The following is a 23,298-nucleotide window of genomic DNA, read 5'->3' as shown; positions in this document are numbered from 1 at the left end:
CATTATTGCTAAGACATTAATCACGAAATGACAAAGCCGAAATGATGGTTATACCTAACAGCCGATATTACTGTTGCAGCGCAGGAGTCAATGAATTCAACTGTACTATCAAACAGCACTGTAATTTGTGCTCTTAATGTACTCATTAGTACGTCACTTCGGAGTGGACTCCAATGCTCGCGTTCGCTTTAGTTCTCAATCGTGACAAGTAATGTCAACAAAACAACCTTTGAAAGACCATGTGCAAAGTCTGTGTACAAAGTCTGTGTACAAAGTCTGTGTACAAAGACCCTTCACTCCCATCTGAAGTCATGACCCACCATTTCATAGAACTTGACATTATAAGGTCTATAGAAGTCTCTCAGTTGCTCGATGGCCTCCCTGTCTATCTGCACGTGAGTCCTGCCCTTGGACTTGCCCAGGCAGCGTGGCGAGCCGCTGCTCTCAGGCTTCTTCAGGCAGGGGAAACCCTTAGTCCTGTTGAAGTAGAAGTGTTTGTCCGTGACAATGCGCTTCAGCCCCAGGAAGTCCTGCACGCGCTCCAGCTCCCCCGCCGGGTCCGTGATCAGGCGCTCTCCGCTGACAAAGTGAATCTGAGCCAGGGGGAAGTAACGCAGCCAGTTCTCCAGATGGAGAGCATACAGGCCAATTCTGATGGCGTTCCAGGATGTGTCCACCAGGCCCAGGCTCTGGTTTCTGAAGGCCAGGTCCTGGAAACTGGGCAGGTCCGGGGTCTTGGATAGAGTCTGGGTGTAGTCGGATATGGCACGGGTGACGGGGTCGCGGACCACCACGATGAGCTTGGTGTTCCCGGACATGGCGGAGATCCGCCGGGGCGTTTCCCTCGTCACGAAGTAGCTGGGTGTCTTCTCCATGGTGATCTGGCTTTCTAGAGTCCGTGGCATTAGACTTCTGGATGAAGGATAGAGAGACATGAAACAAAAACCTGAGTAACATAGAATAGTACTATACAGGCATAACAGATTATTATTATTTTTATTTAATCCTGTGTTATCTATGATGAACTGGGCATCCTTTCAGTTGATCCAAAAAATACTTGCACCAGGATTCTGGGTATTTGCAATATCAGAAGCAGAACTCAACTAGTATCTCAGAGATATGCGTTGAGGAATCCATTTTGGTTGCCCCCAAACAATAGCTTAAATCTCACACCTTGGTGAGAGCCAAGAGCCCCCACCCTCTCTTTTCTTAAGCTCAGTGCCCCCTTCTCTCCCTCGGAGTTCAAGTTCAAGTTTTATTTGTCACATATAAGGTACAGTACATTATAGTGAAATGCTTTGTTTTGTATGAGCCTCCTGAGATTGTGCTTACAGTAAAAAGTTAAAGAATAAAGACTAGGGATGTCCGATATTATCGGCCTACGGAATAAATAGATCAAATGTGGTGTAATGTTTAAAAAGTGTCTAAAAGTGAGTGTGTGCATGTGGATGTTGTGTGCAGTGAGCGTAGAATGTTCTCCCAGCGGCCATGGTGAGAGCATTCCTCTCAGCCGAAGCTCATTTCATCTATTTGTACTTGTGTGTCACCATTAAACCTATATTGATCATGAAGATCCATCTACGACATAACTGATGAGTCTGGTTCCACCACAGATGCAGCACCGGGGCTACATGAGCTTCTGCCTGTTATACTCCATAATATTATATAATATTATATTATATACAGTACATAATATTGTGTATCCTGTCAAAATTGTGTTGAAAGTCATTTGAGATGTTGTAACAAAAATGATCGTCTTGCAAATAATTGCAATTGTCGATTTTAATTGTCTCATTCAGCTTACATCCAAAGTGTGCACAGATTGATGAAGATGTGAGTGGCTTTGCAATGAGATCCATTTTATACACTGTTCTACGTTACAATGATCACTTTGGAGTGAGGGAAATGAGCATTGGTTTGAAGAGTACAAACTGAAACAGCATCTAACCTCTGCGCGACCTCTCCTGCAGATATTGTTTATTTAACAGGCAGCTGAGGAAGGAATGAATGTTGAGAATGTTAGAGAATGTTTACATGCACATTTACATTTAGCTGACCCTTTTATCCAAAGTGACTTACAAGCTCTGTACAACAAGTCAGCAGGAAGGGTACAACTCTGGCAGCTACGGGTAAGTAAGATTGTTTGTCAAACAGTGTCGAACTTGAGTGCTACAGTCTTGAGTGCATAATAGTATAGACATATTAGCATCGTAGGTAGTAATATAGGCAAGGTAGATTCCTTAGTAGGAGAGCGCATACTAGTGAAAGACTAGGTTGAAGTGTGTTTTTAGTCGATGGCAGAAAACTGGCATTAATACCTTAGGAGGGGACTCAATTGAAAGAGTATCATCCTACAAGTACTTGGGTGGATGACAGGCTTTCTTTTGGATCTAGTGAAGAAACTGAAGGTTAGGCTGGGTTTTTATTACCAAAATAGGACCTGAAAACACTTGAACGTAAAGGCTACGTTCTTATGTGTTCTATCTAGACTATGGGGAAATTTTTTACATACATGCTGCCTCCTCTATACTTCGCTGCCTGAACTCTGTGTAGATTCAGATTCAGATAATTTTATTTTCACAGCTTTTTTAAATGTAGGTACATACATTCAGAAAAATGTGAGATGCTTGGGTGGCACGGTGGTGTAGTGGTTAACACTGTCGCTGAACAGCTAGAAGGTCCTGGGTTCGATTCCCGCTTGGGGACCAGGTTGCCGTGTTGCCAGGTACCCAGGTGGGGTATCTCCCGGGCCTTTCTGTGTGGAGTTTGCATGTTCTCCCCGTGCTCGCAAGGGTTTCCCCTCCCGATAAGATAAACCCAATGGAAAACCATGCAGAACAGATTGCTAACGCTGTCGTGTCCCTGACGAAGACGAACAGGAGCACTTGGATTGGTCCCCGGGCACGGCCCACGCCGCAGCCCATGTCTGCTCCCGGCTGCCCTTGGGGGGAAGGACGACAGGATGGGAAAAGTGCAGAGACATTTCATCAGCGACTCAGTGCATGTGTGTCTGTGTTCCTGTGGGTCGCCCATCTCGTCATTATACGAAAGCTTGCCATTTTGTGTCCCTCGAACAAAACTCCTCTGTCAATTTGAATAAAAAAATAATGAACAATAAAACATTTCATAATTTAGATTCCTGATGTGTCATGTAACATGTAAAATGTATTTTGCTTTTTGTTTTTAAAGAATTTTAAACACTTTTGTGCGAAGCATCTTGCAAAAAAAGTCAAAATGACCTGTCCCTCAGTAAGATTGTTCTACTTCCACTAGCTATTAAGGCCAAAAAAGCCAAACTAGAACATAAAAACGTAAACCTATATCAAGGCACAAGTGTTGTTTCACTACGCATGAATGGATTTAAAAAAATATTTTGCAAATGTGTAAAAAAAATTACTTTTTAGTTGTGTCCCCATGTTGATGTCAACCCTGTTACTTTTGATGAAAACACCCCTTCAGAGATAATGGACTGTTCCGAAAGTTACATATAGCCCAAGAACTGACGTCATCTTCCTTTTCTAAAGATGGTGGAGAAAAGACAAGTAAGTGTGCTCCTCTTTTCATGCATTTTCTTCGAGTTATGTGATGTCCAACAGAGGGGGACAAGCTTGTTGCGTCAGAACTGTTACCATAAATGCGCATGTTAAAAAGTTATTTGTTTGAAATTGTGAATATACATATTTAACATCATTATTTCCTCTCATGAATGCACACCATGTGGTGTCAAGACCGTTAGCATATGGCTAGTAATGGCTGAGAATTGCCTTTTTCATGAGCCCTGTTACCGTCAGCCCTGTTACCTTTCAATGGGTAACAGGGTTGAGTGAATGGTAACAGGGCTGACGAAAGTATATGCTTTTGTGTGTACATAAAAATATACTTCCCTTACTGTTGAAGTGCCACGAAGTAACCCTTATCACTTACCAATAGTAAGAGGTTACAGCCAATGTTAAAGTGACTTTTGTATTTGTATTTTATATGATTTTGTTAGGATGACTCTATCTGCAGCGGAGAAACAGCGCCTATACAGGCAACGTAGAGATGCTGATCCCGAAAAGCGACAACGATATTTAGAGAAAGAGAGGGTGAAATGGAGAAAGGATAAGGAGACAGGGAAAAAGCTGTCTATCAGTCAACTAAGTGACAGAGAAAGGAGAGCCAAGCGGCGCAAATGGAGAGCGCAACAACTGAGATGCAGAGCAGCCAAAACAGCAGTTGCAGCAACCATAGATCAGTGCATGACGCCGCCTCTAAGTCCAGACACAGACCCAGGGCCAAATTCAGGGTCAGATCCAGGGCCCTCAAGCTTAGAGCTCAGCCAACCACAAACACCCCAGCCATACCTCAGCTAACCACAAACACCCCAGCCATACCTCAGCCAACCAGAAACACCCCAGCCATACCTCGCCCAACCAGAAGCACCCCAGCCATACCTCAGCCAACCACACAAGCACAAGCACAGAAGTCAGCAGAACAGCTGACTGAAGAACTTCAAGGACCCCAGGAGATCAATTGGAGTAGTGATGGGATTATCGGTCAATGGTGTGTCCTTACATATGACCAGGAGCTGTACCCTGGAATCATTGTGGCAACAGGTGAAGGATATGCCCAAGTGAAGTGCATGCGCCATATTGGCCAGAATAGATATTTCTGGCCATCCCGCGAGGACTGTATCTGGTACATGTTTGACGACATTTTAAGGTTGATTCCTTCTCCTGTCAATGTGACAGCACGACATGTAGAGATCCGGAAAGACATCCGGTCAAAACTTGTTGGGTAGGCAAACTAATGGTGCATTAGGTCAGGGGTTCCCAAACTTTTCAGGCCGCAACCCAAAAATAACGGGGTCAGAGAGCCGCGACCCCCGCTATTATAGGAGGTAAAAAAAAAAAAAAAAAAAAAAAAAAGCACATGATAGCATATGATTTTGATGGATTTTCAGTTTTTTTGTAATGTCAGATTAAAAATAATACAATCTTTTATTCAACTTCAGCCCAGATCATAACACCACATATTAGGGCGGTTAGGTGGCGTAGCGGAGATTGCGTTCGTCACCAACCCCGGAGCTGTGAGCTGGATTCGCCTGTTCGAATCCAGCTCACAGCTCCGGGGTTGTCACCAGCTTGGCTGGCCGTTCACACTAATACAATTGGCTGTATTAGAGGGTGGGAGAAGCTGGCGGGGTGGGTCCGGGTTGTTGTAAACAGCGACTCCTACAGTTCGGTCGGGGCGCCTGCTAAGCGCGGATAGGACCTGAGTGGGATAGTGTGATCCTTCCACACGCTACGCCCTCTCAGGGAGGATCCACGCTGCCAGGTGAAAAGAAGCGGTTGATTGGCTGGACGTGTGTCGGAGGAAGCACGTGATAGCCTCCACTCTCCCAGATGATCTGACTGTGGGGGGTAAGTGCGCAGCGACCAGGAAGGGATTGGGAATTGGCATACGACTAACATTGGGATGGGAGAAAATCGGAGGAAAATGGAGGGGGAAAAAGATAAAAAAAAAAAAAAAAAAAAAAAATCAGTGGCCTGACTGCAAAATGTTTTTTTTTTTTTTTTTGGTTATTAATATTTAATTTCTTTGGAAATCATCTGGCGACCCCCCCCCCCCCGCGGCGGCTCGCGACCCTCCTGTGGGTCGCGACCCCGACTTTGGGAACCCCTGTATTTTGTTCTGTAATTCTAGGGAGGGGGGTTTAGATGTTTGAAAAGATGTTACATGTTTGAAACATTGTTCCACTGCTGTTTGTTGCCAAGGTTGAATTTCAGCTGTCAACAGAGGTTCACATGTTGATAGGGTACCTGAGATGGCGTTTTTCCCCCCTCCTATTCCTGATTGTTTTTTGTTTTGTTTTTTAATAAAACAATTGATTGAATTTGACTACATCTGCAGTATCATAATTATTTTCATCATCTTCTACACTAAAACCTCATATCTGTCAACAAAGTACTCTGATATGTCATGTTGAATTAAACGCTTATGACTGTGTCATAACTATCTCCATAACATCTTCTTAAATAACTCCATTACACCCACAATTGTAACTTAAACAAGCAGTATAAATTAACCATGTCGGTAACTGTGTCAATCCTGTTGACACAGTTGTGTCAACTGTGTCAAGGCTGTCCCTGAGCAACGACCGGAGTGTTGAATGTCCCGTGACTAAGACGGGGAGGACGTGACCCTCTCTGCGCCGCCCCTGTGCCTCAAATAGATCCGCTATCAACTCTATCTTTAATCTTTCAAAATGTTCAGTTGCTATCGCTATTAGCTCTATCTTTAATTTTTCAAAATGTACAGTTGCTATTGCATGCACTCATCTGTGTTTCACCACACACATGAGTGCATGCTTACCAACTGTCCGTCTGCAACACTACTATCACCAACATCTAAGAAGGGAGATCCCCCCTTGAACGGCCCTTCTAAGGTTTCTCTCCTCCACACTGCCTGTGGAGCTTTTTTCCCTATTGTTAGGTTTTAGTGAGTTTTTCCTTACCTTCGCGTGGGGTATGTCTGGGAGTGCTTGCATTCTTTCATTTATTTGCATTCATCTAAAAAATGTTTGGACCCTATGGTGTTCTTGTTCTGTTCTTGACTTATTGTTATGTTGTCTTCTTGACCTGTTTAAAGAAGACCTGTACGGCCCATGGGGACATTAACGTGTGTTGTCGGGCCCTATAAATAAATTTGATTTGATTTGATTTGATTTGTTACTGAGGTGTCAGCCCTGTTACTTGTACAATATTCTGATGTAATTAACACTATGATCGCCGTGGACGAGTTTACACGTCATTCCTAGCCATGCTCATTCTGCCGAAGACGCCGTAACTCGTCTTTGATGTCAATATTTCAAAAATCGAAAATGTCATCGAAATCATATTTCCTTTCCGGGGCCCTGAGATGTACTTGTGAGCTCCACTCAACTGTCTAACGGTTCGAGAGCGCCATCTGGTGGCCGATCGGCCGATCGGCCAAAAGGGAGGGGCGCGCCAAACAGGAAGTGCCCATCCATATGTGCTCCGGGCACTCGCGATCGGTAGCCGGACTCCATCTCAACACACTGGATGATCAATCGCTCGCCCTAACTCAATAAACAACGTTATTTGGACGTATATAGTATTATACAACCTGGAAATGGTTCATCAGGATCAACATCCCATAATCGAAAACGGTCTACTCCACGCTGATCGTCCAACGGCGCGAGGAACATACGGTAAGATTCAGCGTTATTTTCTAACTTATTCCATATAAACTGCTATGATGAACATATGACCCACTCTGGATGAATGATCTAACGCTGCCCATGGAATTATAAACGATCCCCCGCCCATCCGGTCATCATCAGATCATACGTAGATCATTCTAGAAGTACGTCCAGTTGAAATTTTTCATCTCGCGCCGATCGCTACCAAACTGTATTTCATCATCAATATAATGCATTTAGGGCTATAAATCACGTTCTGAAGAAAGCTGCAGAAAACGATAAAAAACATACTTGTACTTTAGACCATATTTTAGTATGAATATGTGAATGAAAACGTTTAACGTTTAACACCCTGAACAATACATATAGGACATTGAATGGGCCATAATAATGGCAATGTAGCAATAGAATTTAAAAAGTTATAGCCCTGCAAAGAAGGGGAACTTCTCCATAGACAAATAGAGCTGGCGAGGGATGGTAAATTATGAATTTAACCTATGGCAATTAAAGTGTTAAAAATGTTTTAATAAAAATTTAAAACAAACTCATTTTATATGTTAAGTTATAGAAACCAGTGGCTCCCTTAAAGAAATTGGGATATTATTATTTTGTTTTCATAACTATTTCTTAAATCAAAGATGCTGTGAAGGGGTCCATTGTGAATGGGCATATTTATTCATGGACAAAAGACGTCTTCTTCTTCTTTTTCCCGGCTCCTCAACCGATTTGTAAACATAGTACACGTTATAACATGTAACGTCTATTCTATCTGTAAGTTATAACTATAGGCTACAACTATGAATGTAAACTATAAACTAAATAAACTATAAATAAACCATAAACCAAACATAATACACAACGTGACAACCTAGGATGGCTTAGATTAGACGACAGAGTACAGCAACTTGCAATGGGCCTGGTCTACAAGATACACTACACGACTAAGGTACCCATGTACATGTCAAAATACTTCCCACCTCACTGCCTCATCTTCTCAAGCTGATAGATGATTTTGGCAATCTATCGGGATTTAGGATAAACAGGCCAAAATCTGCCTTCCTTCCACTTAATGTCACTGCAAAGGCTACCTTCCTTCCAGAAAATATACAAATGGTAGAACACTTTAGATGTCTTGGAGTTGAAATATTCCCCACTATATGCCAAACAGTGAAGTATAATTATACAGGAATCCAAGATAGGATCACAAATGACTTTGACAAAACTTAAAAACTCAGTACAGGCCCGAAAAGAATGGCATACATACATTGGGAGATATCTTCAACGAACGGGGTTTCTGTAGCTATCAAGATATACATAACAAATTGAACCTCACCAGTTCCACATACTATTTCTACAGACAGTTATTAGCATGTTTGAAGGCTCATGGAGTCCCATTAAAGGTACCACTTGAGCACCACAAATTCTTTTATGAAAGGGAGACATCGAGAGGTTTTGTCTCTGACTTTTACCGTCACTTACTTACATCTTCGTATGAAGTCCTTCCCCTAGACTCAGTTTGGAGGAGGGATATACCAGACTTGGAAGTAGATTTTGATTGGGCTGAAGTCTGGGCAAACGTTCGGCTATCGTCACGTAACCCGGATCATCAACAGATTAATCTTAATTTTATTCATAGGATTTACCTAACTCCTATTCGACTGAACCGTATGGGGCTTAAACAAGACTCTCGATGTTCCTTATGTACAAACGGTGATAGTGGTACATTTATGCATATGTATTGGGAATGCCCGCCTGTTAAGATATTTTGGGAAGAAATAACCACACTATTATCAGGATTTTTGTTTTTGACAATACCTGTAATGCCTTCTGTATTGTTGCTGAATGATGTCTCTCAGTTATCACACTCTGTACTTATAAAAAGGATAATCTTGTCCGGTCTTACGGCTGCCAAAAAGCTAATAGCATCACGCTTGATTCAACCTGATAAAATGTGCCGGATGGTATGGATTCTTACCTATCTTGATGTGATTTACCTAGAGATATCTACCGCACGAATCCTAGGTGTTAATGAAGCCAGCATAGCAATCTGGTTAGAAGTGGTGGAGAGGATAAAGCATTATATGAACTTTTAATCCTTGGTATCAAGCGGAATAATGGATGTATTCAAGGGGGGTCCGGGAAGAACGAGCAAGAGCATTTATGTGTTGTATTGTATTGTAATTAATCTGTGTATATCTTTAATCTTTAATCTACATCTATCTATTTTAATTTTAAAAACCGGGCTGTCATTATTGTTAGTATTATGTCGGTAATAGCCCTGTGATTTATAGTGGATTTCTACTGTAAATGTTTGTACTGTATGTCATATCCAAAAAAAAATAAAAAAATTCGTTCAAAGAAGAAAAAAGAAATACTTCCCAAAGGTCAGTGAATACCACGACCACAACACCAGAGGGAGCTCCACAAATCATGTTAAACCCAGATTTGTCTCAAACAAGGGACTAAACACGCTTCGCAATTATTCCACATCAATGTGGAAGGCCCTACCCACAGCTGTAAAGGAATGTGAATCACTACCCACTTTTAAAACCACTCTCAAGGAGCACCTACGGGAGACTGCAATTCAAAACTGGCCCCTGTAAATGTCCTAACCCAACCCCCTCCAATGGACAGTAAATGTCCTAACCCAATAATACACAAGACCCTCTTCTAGGGACCAAGTAAGGTTTCGTCGATAATCCAATGTACAGTTACTGTGTACTTTATGATTTGGTTTCCTGGTCTTCATAAAAGCCTAAGGAGACAGCAGCATTGGTAAATATTTTTGTCATACTGTGTAAACTCCCTTTCTCCTGGTCATGGAATAACCTCCAGAAGACACTACAGCGTAAGGATTTTGCCTCCCTGGGAGAGTTCAAAGCTTTGGTAAAAAACAAATGAAGAGTGCAATTTCTATTCGCAAAATGGATTTTGTATTATGTATCTGTTGTCCCTTTTCTGTTTTTAACATGCTCTATTTGAAATGTTTTTATGTATTTATTTGTATTGTTCCTTGTCAGTTTTAACATGCTCTATTTGATCATTTAATACCTTTGTAATGGCGTGCTGTCTTGGTCAGGTATCCCTCGAAAAGGAGATTTTAATCTCAAGGGATTTCCTGGTTAAATAAAGGGATGGTAGATCTTTTAATTTTTTTTACTGAAGAACAACGCTGATTACTTTTGCACATAATCTCACACATATCACAAGGATCTAAACTGTTTTGCCCTCATTAATTTAGTTAGACAGTTATTGAGAGAAATAATGAAGATGAAAAAATAGCAATCCCTATTGGAATACTTTTCTCTAATTAACACAACATAAGGATTCAGTGTCCTCTGATGACAATGGTCCTCATTCTCGAACGGACATAGGTAAAATGTACCAAGGAATTCCTTTGTAACTCGATTTACGTACTTATTCGGCATTTACGTACTCATTCGGCTTCGTATTGTAAATTCTTTGTAGGATTTACGTAGGATTTAAGTACTCGAAAAGGCAGTCGTAAATCCCACAGACCAGTGTGCGCCCGTGTTCTCAACATCTTTCTCTGGGACAAGTCATTGGGGATTGCCGATACTTTCCGACATCCGTGGAATTAAATAATTATAATGATAATTAATACAACAATATTCGTATCATTAACTCATTCAGCTTCAAACACGTAATATTATGCGTTTCCTCGCCAACGCTTGAGCGCCTAAAGAAATAAGAACTAAACCGATCGCCACGAATATAGCTACTGTATAGTGGAATATACTGTATTAATATGCCATACTGTCTTCTTCTCTATGATATAATTTATTGTTGGTTTGATGTATTTCTATTGCTAAATGAAATAACGGCTTAGTGAAGCAGCCTCAGCGCACAGCACACACACACACATGCGTACTGCATACATGCAAAATTAATCGTTCCAGCAAAGTAGGCTTCTATTATTCTAATGACTTGTTTTATTAGGTATTATAGTAGTAAGTCCTACTGTGGAACATGACATATTAGCATGACATCTCATTTAGTAATGTCAATACTGTACGACTGCATGATTGGCTCTTGACAAGAGCACAGTCGTTCAGTATTGACATTACTATATGAGATGTCATGCTAATATGTTGTGTTCTACAGTAGGACTTACTACTATGATGGCCCAATTTTACACGGCCATCATCGAATCAATTCTCACCCACTCCATCATCTCCTGGTTCCCCGCTGCAGCGGCAAAATATCTCGGCAAGCTGCAGCGGGTGATTCGCTCCGTGGAGAGGGTGGTCGGCTGTCCCCTGCCCTCCCTCAGATCCCTGCATGACTCTAGGGCACTGAAGAGGGCAAAAAAGATCATGGCCGACCCCTCCCACTCTGGCCACAGCCTCTTCACCCGGCTCCCCTCTGGGAGAAGGCTGAGGATCCCAAAGGCTGTGAAAGCTTGTCACAGACTGAGCTTTTTCCCCTCAGCCGCCAGGATGATCAATGCGTCAGCCCCACCCCCCGCGTGACTGGCACAATAACAATGACACTGGCAAAAATACTGCACTGGGACTGACCTGGAACTCTGCACTTTACTTTACACACACTTTATATATATAGTATATATACTTTATATATACAGGACAAAGACAGTGCAGTGAAGGATTCATAATTTGAATATATATATATATATATATATATATATATATATATATATATATATATATATATATATATATATATATATATATATATATTCAAATTATGAATCCTTCACTGCACTGTCTTTGTCCTGTGTTATGTGGGGAAAAAAAGATGTATGGAAAAATGCATATGCTGTAATTGCCGAAACAATTACCAATGTTTACACATATAGCTTATTAACACTTTGAGTGCCGCCACGCTGTTTGGTTAATTTAGCCTTAGAATGCCAGCCTTTCTAGTAATTTCCGTGGTTGTTGCACTATGTTTGCGAAGCTGTGTGTGTGTTATGTATTATAGCTGTAGAAACACAGTGTGGCCCATTTTGACAAACATTACTTGTAGTCCAGCATGGGAATAATAGTTTGTTTCCACACGCTGTAGTTTGTAGTTTATTACATGCTAAACATCGCGCATTTTCAAGATAATACAGTCTTTTTTCATTGATTGCGAGATAAAACGCATTATGTGCAATAAGCCCAAACCGTTCTGGCTGATCCCCTGAAACCCTGATTACTCCCAAATCACAGATATATGACTTGTATATATGTATCATCACAAAATCGTCGTTTTAACTCAAAACTATGATCGCGTTTGCCGAGCATGTTTTTCGTCCGGTGAAACACAGAACTGTGATCATTAGAAAAACATTTTTCAGATTCGGTAAAATAGACATAGAATGTACCTTACCTTAGCCAGAAGGTATTCCAAAAGAATAATTCCAAGTGATCGCATCGCCATCGCGATTACCGGTGTATATGTCTATACACGTTTCGATGGTCAAATATGCTTATGCAAAGGAATTCCGAGGCGAGGACTGTACATTTCTGTCCCAGGAAAAGGAGGGGCTACCAACCGAGGAGAGAATGAAAGTGAAGCTGACTATCAGCCCAGAGCCCCATGCAGTTCAGACACGGACGATACTGCCACCTGGTGATAATCGCTCAGAATGCAGTTCCAATGTGTCGGGACGTGCCTAAATGATGCAGATCGCTCTGGGCAACTGTGTAGAGCGGGGATCAAAGTAAAAAGATCAAACGATCCAAAAACTGTTACGATTCAGCATGACAGAAGAACCCAATATGCGGATTTGACAGGAGAAAGGAGACGGTGGTTGCTCTTCTCAACGGTGTTCTTTTAATATCAGAACTCAAGACAGGAGCAAGGCAGGGATATATATAATACAAAACAAAAGGCACAGCGGCGCTGGCGCTAACTACAAACACGGACTGAGATACGAAAACAAAGATGACAAAACAGAATACTAATATAACTTACTGAGACTCAATACAACAGCAGGGCAAGGCAGACGACAGCAAGGTACAAACAGGAACGGGGAACACAGAGGAATGACGCCAGAAAAGGAAGTGGGAACAGGACACCCTAATATACTCAGACTAATACAATGATTACAAATTATCAACAGCTGGGGGAAGAAGACACTAGAACTAATACAATCAGGGCCGGACTTGGGAAATAATTCATACCGGGAGATATAGCGCGAAATATAGCCCCAATCAGGCCACCATTTAAGCGGGGGGTCTGGGGGTCCCCCACCAGGAAATTTTTTGTTACAAAGACTTAATTTCCTGCATTCTGGTGAATTTTAGTGCATGTGAATCACAAACTAATGAGCCAACAATTGCTTAGTACAATGTACTGTTATGGACCTCAAATAAAACTGTTGTGGCACTAGCAATGCTACTCTCTCCACCTTCAAAAAGAAAAAAGCAAGAGCACAACATATTTTTCTATTTACTATTATAATACAGTTAACCACTCTCTCCTGTAAGGGCATTTCTTTTTCTTTGTTTTATCCCTCTCTCCTCCACCCTTTCTCTTTCTTCCACTGTCCATCTTGACATCAACGTTAATTGACTTTCGCTCTACTGTATCTCTCCCGAGTCCCTCACTACCTGGCTCACTGCCTGGCTGTTATTCTGCATCTGAGTGCCGTCTGCCATTCCATTCGCCGCCTCCGCTGTCAATCAGTTGTATCGCCTGGTCCCGCCTCCACCAATCACAAGCGGCAGCACGGCTCCATTGTGTGTGTGTCCGCGTGAGGGAGAGAGTCAGATAGTTCTCCAACTCTGTCGCAGACAGTGAAATCCTGGTTGTTCCCCACCCACCTAGGTTATCTAACTATCGCGCCGCGCCGCCGCCACAACTAGAAACAATGGCCTGGCAAAATAAAAAAAAATAATAATAATAATATAAATATATATATATATTATTATTATTTCTTTTTTTTATATAATTTTTTTTTTAAATCTGTGCAGGCCAGGCCACCGGGAAAACTCCCGGTGCTCCCGATGGCCAGTCCGGGCTTGAATACAATACAAAATACAATACAACAATCATGGAACAAGGACTAGGCTAAATACAAAACACAGAATAAGAATGCTAACACAGAACACACCTAAACAGACAACACTTGTAATAAAGACACTAATTGCCACAGTAGAGTGTTATTGATTTGAGCAAGCAAGATCAGAGTTGAGTGCATTGTCTGCAGGTGACCGCTAGATGGCGGTATGACACAGTTGTCAACTCTCTGCCTGGGGCATTCTCTCTCCCAGACATGAGCTGATCTTGGAGCGTGACAAAAAACGACTTTTTACATTTATGGCACTCAACGGTCGGCGGCCAAACACGTAAAAAGCCGTTTTTGGCACAGACTGTGTTAAAGGAATCTGAATCTGAATCTGAGTTTAAGTGTATGATTTCTTACCATTGTGTGTCTTAAGTTTTTAGTTGACTTTTATTTATTCTTTATCTTTTGTCTCATTTTATTGTGAATATTGCTTGCTTTATTTGTGTCACCGTTCTACATTTGTAATATCGTCATTTCTGTAAATGAGGGAAACATCTTAAACTCACGATTGTAAATAAAGGTTGAAATGAGAAACATGTTAAATTGATCTCCTGGTGTTTGTTCTTCAACAAAATAAAGAAATGAAGAAATCAATACATTCATTGGACCAGAAAGACACTACGGAAAGCGCTGAGTCCATGAATGTAAACAAGTACACGTGAGAGAGGGATAGAGAGAGAGAGAGAGAGAGAGAGAGAGAGAGAGAGAGAGAGAGAGAGAGAGAGAGAGAGAGAGGAGATACAGAGGGAGAGAGGGAGGAAGAGAGATACAGAGGGAGAGAGAGAGAGAGAGACCAATAAGTGACCAATTTCTTCTATATAATTCTAGTCATGTCAAGTCAAGTCAAGAGTTTTAATTGTCACGGCATACAAGTATACAATGAAATGCGGGTGGTCTTGCCCGCGACGATGTGCAATACAGTGGTACAACATATAATAGAATCCAATAAAAAAACAACATTGTGCAATAAACAGGTAACAGGTAACATGGTGTGACATTCGGTATCTGTACATAGTATTTACAGAGCATATAGGACATGCTAGGTAGCTTTAGTAGTGCAATACACTGTTCCTGTTGTTATACTAATTTAAAGTGATCTTTCCAGGGGTGTAGCTCCAGATTCTGGGCCCCATGAAAGAATGTATTTGTAGGCCCCCAGTGAATGCGAGCGCGCGTAAGCGCGCGAGCGGGATTTTTTTTGGCAATTTTTTTATTGATGAAAACGCATAATATGGTTTTCACCTATACATTCGGATCAGCAGTTCAGCACCTGCACTGTTGGTGGGTGAGCCTAGTAAAGGATGTCGCATTGCCTCTCTCTCTATATATCTCACACACACACACACACACACACACACACACACACACACACACACACACACACACACACACGCACACTTCAGAAAGAAACATAGTATCAATGAGAGCATCAATAATACACCTGAGTGATGTCTAGTAAAAAAAAAAAAAAAATTTTTTTTTTTTTTTTGGGGGGCCCAGTGCTGGGCCCTTGGAATCATCCTAAGCTACCCCCCCCCCCAGCTACGCCCCTGGGCCTTTCCTCTTGGCCATAAGTGTGCATGTGTGCGGCGTGAGTGTGTGCCCGCTCGTGTTAAAGTGGCTGCTAGTGTGTGAGCGTGCACAGCGTGCGTGTCGTGTGTGTGCTCGTGTGTGCTTGTGTGTGGATAGTTCAGTGTTCTGTGGCACTCAATGTTCATTGTTCAAGGCTCTGATGGCCTGGGGGAAGAAGCTGAGCCTAAGCCTCTCCGTCCTAGTATCTGGGGTTCGCAGGCGTCTGCCTGACCTCAGCAGCTGGAACAGGCTGTTATTGGGGTGGTGGGGGCCTTTCATTATTCTGCAGGCTCTGGATTTGCACCTCTTGTTGTATAGAACCTGCAGGGGAGGTAGCGCAATACCCGTGGTACGCTCGGCTGAGCGCACCACTCTCTGTAGGGCCTTCTTGTTCTGTGCCGTGCTGTTTCCATACCAGGCAGTGATGTTTCCGGTCAAGATGCTCTCTACAGCTCCTGAGTAGAAGGACTGGAGTATCTTCCCCGATACTCTGAACTTCCTTAACTGTCTCAGGTGGTAGAGGCGCTGCTTCGCTTTCTTTACTACTGTGTCTATGTGTGTTGACCATGTCAGATCCTCTGAGATGTGGACCCCCAGGTACTTAAAGCTGCTCACCCTGTCCACGGTAGCCCCGTTAATCATCAGTGGTGTGTGTGTCTCCTGCTGTCCTCTCCTATAATCCACGATCAGCTCCTTGGTTTTACCAATGTTCAGGAGCAGGCTGTTGTCCTGGCACCAGCGTTCCAGTACCTCAACCTCCTCCCGGTAGGCCTTCTCGTCGTTGTCCGAGATCAGCCCCACCACCACCGTGTCGTCTGCGAACTTCACTATGGAGTTGGAGCTGAACTTGGCCACACAATCGTGTGTGTAGAGTGAGTACAGCAGGGGGCTTAGAACACAGCCCTGGGGGGACCCGATGCTCAGGGTGATGGTGTTGGAGGTCTGACCCCCCACCCTGACCGCCTGGGGTCTTTCACTCAGAAAGTCCAGTACCCAGGCGCTCAGGGCGGAGCTCAGACCCAGCTCGATCAGCTTGTCCACCAGTCTGGTGGGGACTATGGTGTTGAACGCTGAGCTGTAGTCAATGAACAACAGTCTCACATAGCCCCCCTTCTGACGGTCAAGGTGGGAGAGAGTGCTGTGCAGTACCTGGGAGACCGCGTCGTCAGTGGACCTGTTTGTCCTGTATGCAAATTGCATAGGGTCCATATCACTGGGGAGGGAGACACAAATGTGGTCCTTGACCAGCCTCTCGAAACATTTCATGACCACAGAGGTGAGTGCCACCGGTCTGTAGTCATTTGGACATGTTGGGGAGGGTTTCTTCGGTACAGGGATGATGGTAGACATCTTGAAGCAGGCAGGGACCACTGACTCCGCCAGGGATTGATTAAATATGGCGGTGAACACCGGGGCAAGCTGGTTGGCACAGGACTTAAGTATGCGTCCTGTTATACCATCTGGGCCAGCAGCCTTCCTGGTGTTCACCTGCATAAATGCTCTTCTCACACTGTGTTCCGACAACGAGAGAGCGCCCCCGCCCCCCGCGGTTTCCCCCCCCCCCTCCACAACAGCCGGCGCGCCAGTGACGTCACTAGCCAGAGGGCTAGCGGCGACACTGTCTACACCGAAGCGAGCGTAGAAGGAGTTGAGTTTGTCCGCGAGAGAGGCGTCGTCGCTCCCCATTGAGGGGGCGCTGACTTTGTAGTCAGTTATTGTCTTCAGTCCCCGCCACAAGCCTCTTGTGTCGTTTTGTGCCATTTGTGTCTCCAGTTTATCAGCATATGTCCTCTTAGCAAGTTTAACAGCCTTGTGCAGAGTGTAGACTGAAGCCTAGTACTCTTCCATATTTCCTGACTCTCTGCCCAGGTTATAAGCCGTGGTGCGAGAGTTCAGGGCTGCTCTAATAGTACTGTCCACCCAAGGTTTCTGGTTTGGGAAAACCCGCACCTTTTTCGTGAGGACAATACTGTCAGCTACTGTTGTTATGTAGCTCACAACGGTATCAGCGTACTCGCTGACGTCACTGGCGCTTCCTTGAAACATATCCCAGTCCGTGTCTGCGAGCGCATCCTGGAACGTGGCCTCCGATTCGTCAGACCACTTTTTTGTCTCACGTGACACGACGGCGTCACGTGATCTTTGTTTGTATGCAGGGATTAAAAAAATGGAGTCGTGATCGCTCGCACTTGCAGCTCCCATCAATGGCGGAGCCGCTACATCTTTGTAGCCGGCTCTGAACGGGGTGTAACAATGGTCGAGTGTGTTCCTCCCCCTCGTGGAGCAGGCGATGTGCTGAAAAAAGGACGGCATCACTTTCTTCAGATTCGCCTGGTTGAAATCACCAGCCACTATCATCGCGGCGTCCGGATGCTTGATCTGTTGTCTGTTGAGGTGGTCGTGTAATTCCACCAGCGCTTTGCCAGTATTTGCCTGTGGAGGTATATATATATTTGTAATTCTATGGTTTATCACCATAATGATCACATTAAAATGACAAAATCTAAAAAAGTTAGCTATGCACAAGGGTCAGGGGTCATGTAAAATATGTGTGCTGATGACTGCTGATTGATTAGTAAACTCACTAAAACTCACATTTGGACCGGTATGGTATGGTATTTTGTTGTTAAAATAAGTGGTCTACATGTTAAAATAAGTGGTCTACATGTTAAAATAAGTGGTCTACATGTTAAAATAATAGCTCTACATATTAAAATAAGTGGTCTACATGTAAAAAACGATAGCTCTACATTCTGGCAGCCATCCCTGATATAGAGCGTTTGGTCAGTAACATGGGTCTCCCAGTCCCTCCGCTCTGCAGTAAACACAGAATACAGTCCTTAGCGTGTATCCTTTCGGCAACTGGCTTGTCATTCCGCGTTGCTCTGATTGGCCAGCGATCTACGCTAGTTTCGCCCCTACGCCGGTTTGAGCGCGCGCATGCGCATGAGCCTAGAATAGATAATACGCTCGCACACACGCAGGTTTTTGTTTTTGCCCCCACACGCTCGCACACACGCAGGTTAATAATAATAATAATGCGAGAGCCCTCGCACACACGCAGGTTTTGCCCCGCCGCCGGTAGATAATAATAATAATAATAATAATAATAATAATAATAATAATAATAATAATAATAATAATAATAATAATAATAATAATAATAATGCGAGAGCCCTCGCACACAAGCTGAAATGGGTATTGCAGAACACGCCATATTAGCATGATAATACCTACCTGCATCAGATAATACCTACCTGCATCAATATATGCCGCACTATATACTGCAACGCCTAGCTCAACTCGTTCGTCAGCTCGCTGTGGAGCCTATGGTCACAAGTTCAAATCACTCTTAGTTAAATTATTATTGAATTTTTTTACGTTTAATTAATTTATCATCTCTCTATATTAACGTAACTAGCTATTCATATCAATCGAAATAACGTTCATCTCTCTATATTAACGTAACTAGCTATTCATATCAATTGAAATAACGTATTGTATTGTTTTCATCTCTCTATATTAATAGATTCCATCAACACATAGGTAATATGCTCTTGCGTGTGACGCGACTTTGGGCTTCATTATTCAGCCACAGTGTTGATGGAATCACGTTAATATAGAGGGATGAAAACAATACAATACATTATTTCAAATGATATGAATAGCTAGTTACATTAATATAGAGAGATGAACGTTATTTCGATTGATATGAATAGCTAGTTACATTAATATAGAGAGATGATAAATTAATTAAACGTAAAAAAAATATATATTGAACTAAGAGTGATTTGAACTTGTGACCATAGGCTCCACAGCGAGCTGACGAACGAGTTGAGCGTCGATGTTAAAACTGAGTGACGAATGCATAATTTACACTTGTGCCAATTGCGTGCGTTTGTCTAAGTATTATTATTCTAAGTATTATTATTATTATTATTATTATTATTATTATCTACCGGCGTGCAGGCAAAACCTGCGTGTGTGTGAGGGCTCTCGCATTATTATTATTATTAACCTGCGTGTGTACGTATTTAAACAAACGCAAAAAAATACCACTTACAGCATCTTTAAAAGCAGAACTTCCATGAAGTTCATACTGAATCAGTCTCACAGAAAACACAATGGCCGCACGTCCTCTGAAGTGCATCTGGGCCACGGTTGTATCAGAGGTTGTAGAGGAACCCACGGCGCCTTAACGAGGAAGCCCGAGTCTGGCTCTCTGTCCCCCCCGCTTCACCGCGAACACGCCATTAAAGAGCAGAAGAAGCGGAGTCACGGTAGTTTCTTGTCGCAGGAGACTCGTCTGGGAGACACCTCTCCCGTCTCCGGTTCAAGGGTAATAAATCATCAGGCGTGTAGGCAGGGAGCAGAGCGACTCCGTGGGGTCAGTGCTGGGGCCCAAGAAGTAGGCCGTTTGAAACTTTCAAAAAGCTGCTCTTCACAGTACAGACAGAGGGGGGGATGGGGGGATGGGGGGCGGGCAGAGAGAGTGGCAGAGAGAGGGGGAGACAGGGAGAGAGAGAGAGGAAGATAGAGGGGGGGGCAGAGAGAGAGACAGAGAGAGGAGGAGAGGGGGGGGAATGGAGAGGGAGAGGAAGAGAGGGGAGGAGACAGAGAGAGGAAGAGAGAGGGGGAGACAAGGAGAGGGAGAGAGGAAGAGAGAGGGGGAAACAGGGAGAGGGAGAGAGAGAGGAAGAGGAAGAGAGAGGGGGAGACAGGGAGAGGGAGAGAGGAAGAGACAGGGAGAGGAAGAGAGAGGGGGAAACAGGGAGAGGGAGAGAGGAAGAGAGAGGGGGAGACAGGGATAGGGAGAGAGGAAGAGAAAGGGGGGAGACAGGGAGAGAGAGGGGGAGAGAGGAAGAGAGGGGGAGACAGGGAGAGGGAGAGAGCGGGGGAGTCAGGGAGAGTGGAAGAGAGGGGGGAGACAGAGAGAAAGACACAGAGAGAGAGACACACACAGAGACAGAGAGGGAGATAGATAGAAAGATGGAGAGAGAGACACACACAGAGACAGAGGGAGATAGAGAGGGAGAGAGAAAGAGAGAGAGACACACACACACAGAGACAGAGATGGAGAGAGAGAGAGAGAGAGAGAGAGAGAGAGAGAGAGAGAGAGAGAGAGAGAGAGAGAGAGAGAGAGAGAGAGAGAGAGAGAGAGAGATACCACTTTTTCACTGCCGATTCCGAGACGGTCGATACCAAGTACTGATCCAATCCACCACTTTTACTGAACCAGAGTTTTAGAGTTAAGACCATTGAATAGACATTATTGAAATATACCGGTAATAAATGTTTCTCCATTAGTGAGCTCTAACATGAGTTACAAATATGGCATATCAAGTCCCGTTGCTTTGATTTCTGGCAGTCTGGCACGTTAAGACATGTTGGCCTTTTCTCCAGGTTTTGGTGACGTCTGTTTGAACAGAGGAGGACAGCGATAGTGATTGTTATCGTCTCTGCATGAAGCGTTGTTACGTCGTGGGAGAGGTCGGTTCAACCCACTCGTACTCGAACGCCTACGTCTCAGTTCCACAGCTGGCCTTTTTATTTTTTAAAGTGGTTCAATAGGTGCAGAGGAACGACGCCATGGATAATGGAGTTTGACACCAGGATGAGGCCCCTCTCAGTTGAAGTCCTTTGCTGAATGGCATGAATGAGGCCCGGTCATATTTGTCTGTGATTATCATAAATGGTAAATGGCTGCATTTATATAGTGCTTTACAATTAGTTCCTCACATTTTACCCATTCACTCACACATTCACACACCGACAGTGGAGCCAACCATGCAAGGTGCAGAGAGAGAGATACCTTCATATTTGGTATATCTTCATATTGGTATACCTTCATATTTGGTATACCCAGGCCCTGACAGAGGTATGAGCAGCCATTCCAAAATATATTCATATAAATTGTGACGTTTCATACAGCATCCCAATGAGGCCCAATGCCATAATTATTGGCTGCGTCATGATTATGAATACCTGCCTTTTTAATACTGGCACCTGCCAGCTGATAAGACACCTGTTGTTGTCTATCAAGCTGGTCGTCTGCTGACAAAATCAAATTTGTCTTTAGCAGTGATAAACACATCTTCAAAAGGCTATACTTGATGCTGAAAAATAACGTGTTTATTTTGGGAGCAATCCTCAATTGGTGGTTAATCAGCTTAACACTTTGGCTGCCGGAAGACGTTTTTAGGCGTCCTTCCCCGCCATGCTCAAGTTGCCGAAGACGCCGTAACTCGTCTTTGATATCAATATTTCAAAAATCTGTGATCGAAATCATATTTTCTTTCCGGAGCCCTGAGATGTACTGGTGAGCTCCCATCAACTGTTTAACGGTTCGAGAGCGCCATCTGGTGGTAGCCGGACTCCATCTCAACACACTGGATGATCAATCGCTCGCCCTAACTCAATAAACAACGTTATTTGGACGTATATAGTATTATACAACCTGAAAATGGTTCATCTGGATAAACATCCCATAATCGAAAACGGTCTACACCACGCTGATCGTCCAACGGCGCGAGGAAGATACGGTAAGATTCAGCGTTATTTTTGAACGTGTTCGATATAAACTGCTCTGATGAACATATGACCCACACGAGATGAATGATATAACGCTGCCCACGGAATTATAAACGATCCCCCGCCCATCCGGTCATCATCAGATGATACGTAGAAACTTCTAGAAGTACGTCCAATTGAAATTTTGAAATTGCCATCAAACTGTATTTCATCATCAATATAATGCATTTGGGGCTATAGATCACGTTCTGGAGAAAGCTGCAGAAAGAGATGAAAACATACTTATACATTAGACCATATTTTACTATGAATATGTGAATGAAAAAGTTTAACGTTGCTACACAATGAACAATACATATAGGACTTTGAATGGGCCATAATAATGGCAATTTAGCAATAGAATTTAAAAAGTTATAGCCCTGCAAAGAAGGGGATCTTATCCATAGACAAATAGAGCTGGCAACAGATGGTATATCATGAATTTAACCTCCGGCAGCCAAAGTGTTAATTAAGCTAACAACTTTTGACAGCTGTCAAATCAAGTGGTGTAGGCTATTAATTTACGTTTACATTTACATTTAGTCCTTCAGCTGAAGCTTTCATTCAAAGCGTCTTACAAGCGACAGTCGAATCGAAACGAATCAGCAGGAAGGGTACATCTCTGGCAGCTAAGAGTAAGTAAGATTGTTCATCAAACAGTGTCAAACTTGAATGCTACAGTCTTGAGTGCATAGTAGTATAGACATAATTAGCATAGTAGGTAGACGTATAGACAAGGTAGATTACTTAGTAGCAAAGTGCATAATAGTAAAAGACAGCTTGGATATTCATAGCATTCCATTACATCATCACAAATCTTGGTAGGAAAACAAGTGACTGTAATCAAACTAGGGCTGTCCCCGACTAAGGATTTGGATAGTCGACTATGATTGGCCAAAATGTGCCTGTTAGT

The 23,298-nt window shown here is 43.2% G+C and overlaps 1 protein-coding gene across 1 annotated transcript in view; it reads right to left on the bottom strand.

Moving 5' to 3' along the window:
- Positions 1 to 293: 293 nt before the first annotated feature.
- Positions 294 to 23,298, bottom strand: part of LOC311235813 (heparan sulfate glucosamine 3-O-sulfotransferase 2-like) — a gene marked incomplete at both ends in the record, with an annotated part of 52,234 nt that continues 29,229 nt past the window's right edge. Inside the window, one exon of the mRNA XM_084323313.1 lies at positions 294 to 912. Coding sequence (XP_084179439.1) covers positions 294 to 912 — 619 coding nt within the window. The remainder of the gene's footprint in view (positions 913 to 23,298) is intronic.

This window comes from Notolepis coatsorum (assembly GCF_963971535.1).
Source record: "Notolepis coatsorum genome assembly, chromosome: 10".
NCBI lineage: Eukaryota > Metazoa > Chordata > Actinopteri > Aulopiformes > Paralepididae > Notolepis > Notolepis coatsorum.
This window is presented reverse-complemented; position numbering and strand designations above follow the sequence as displayed.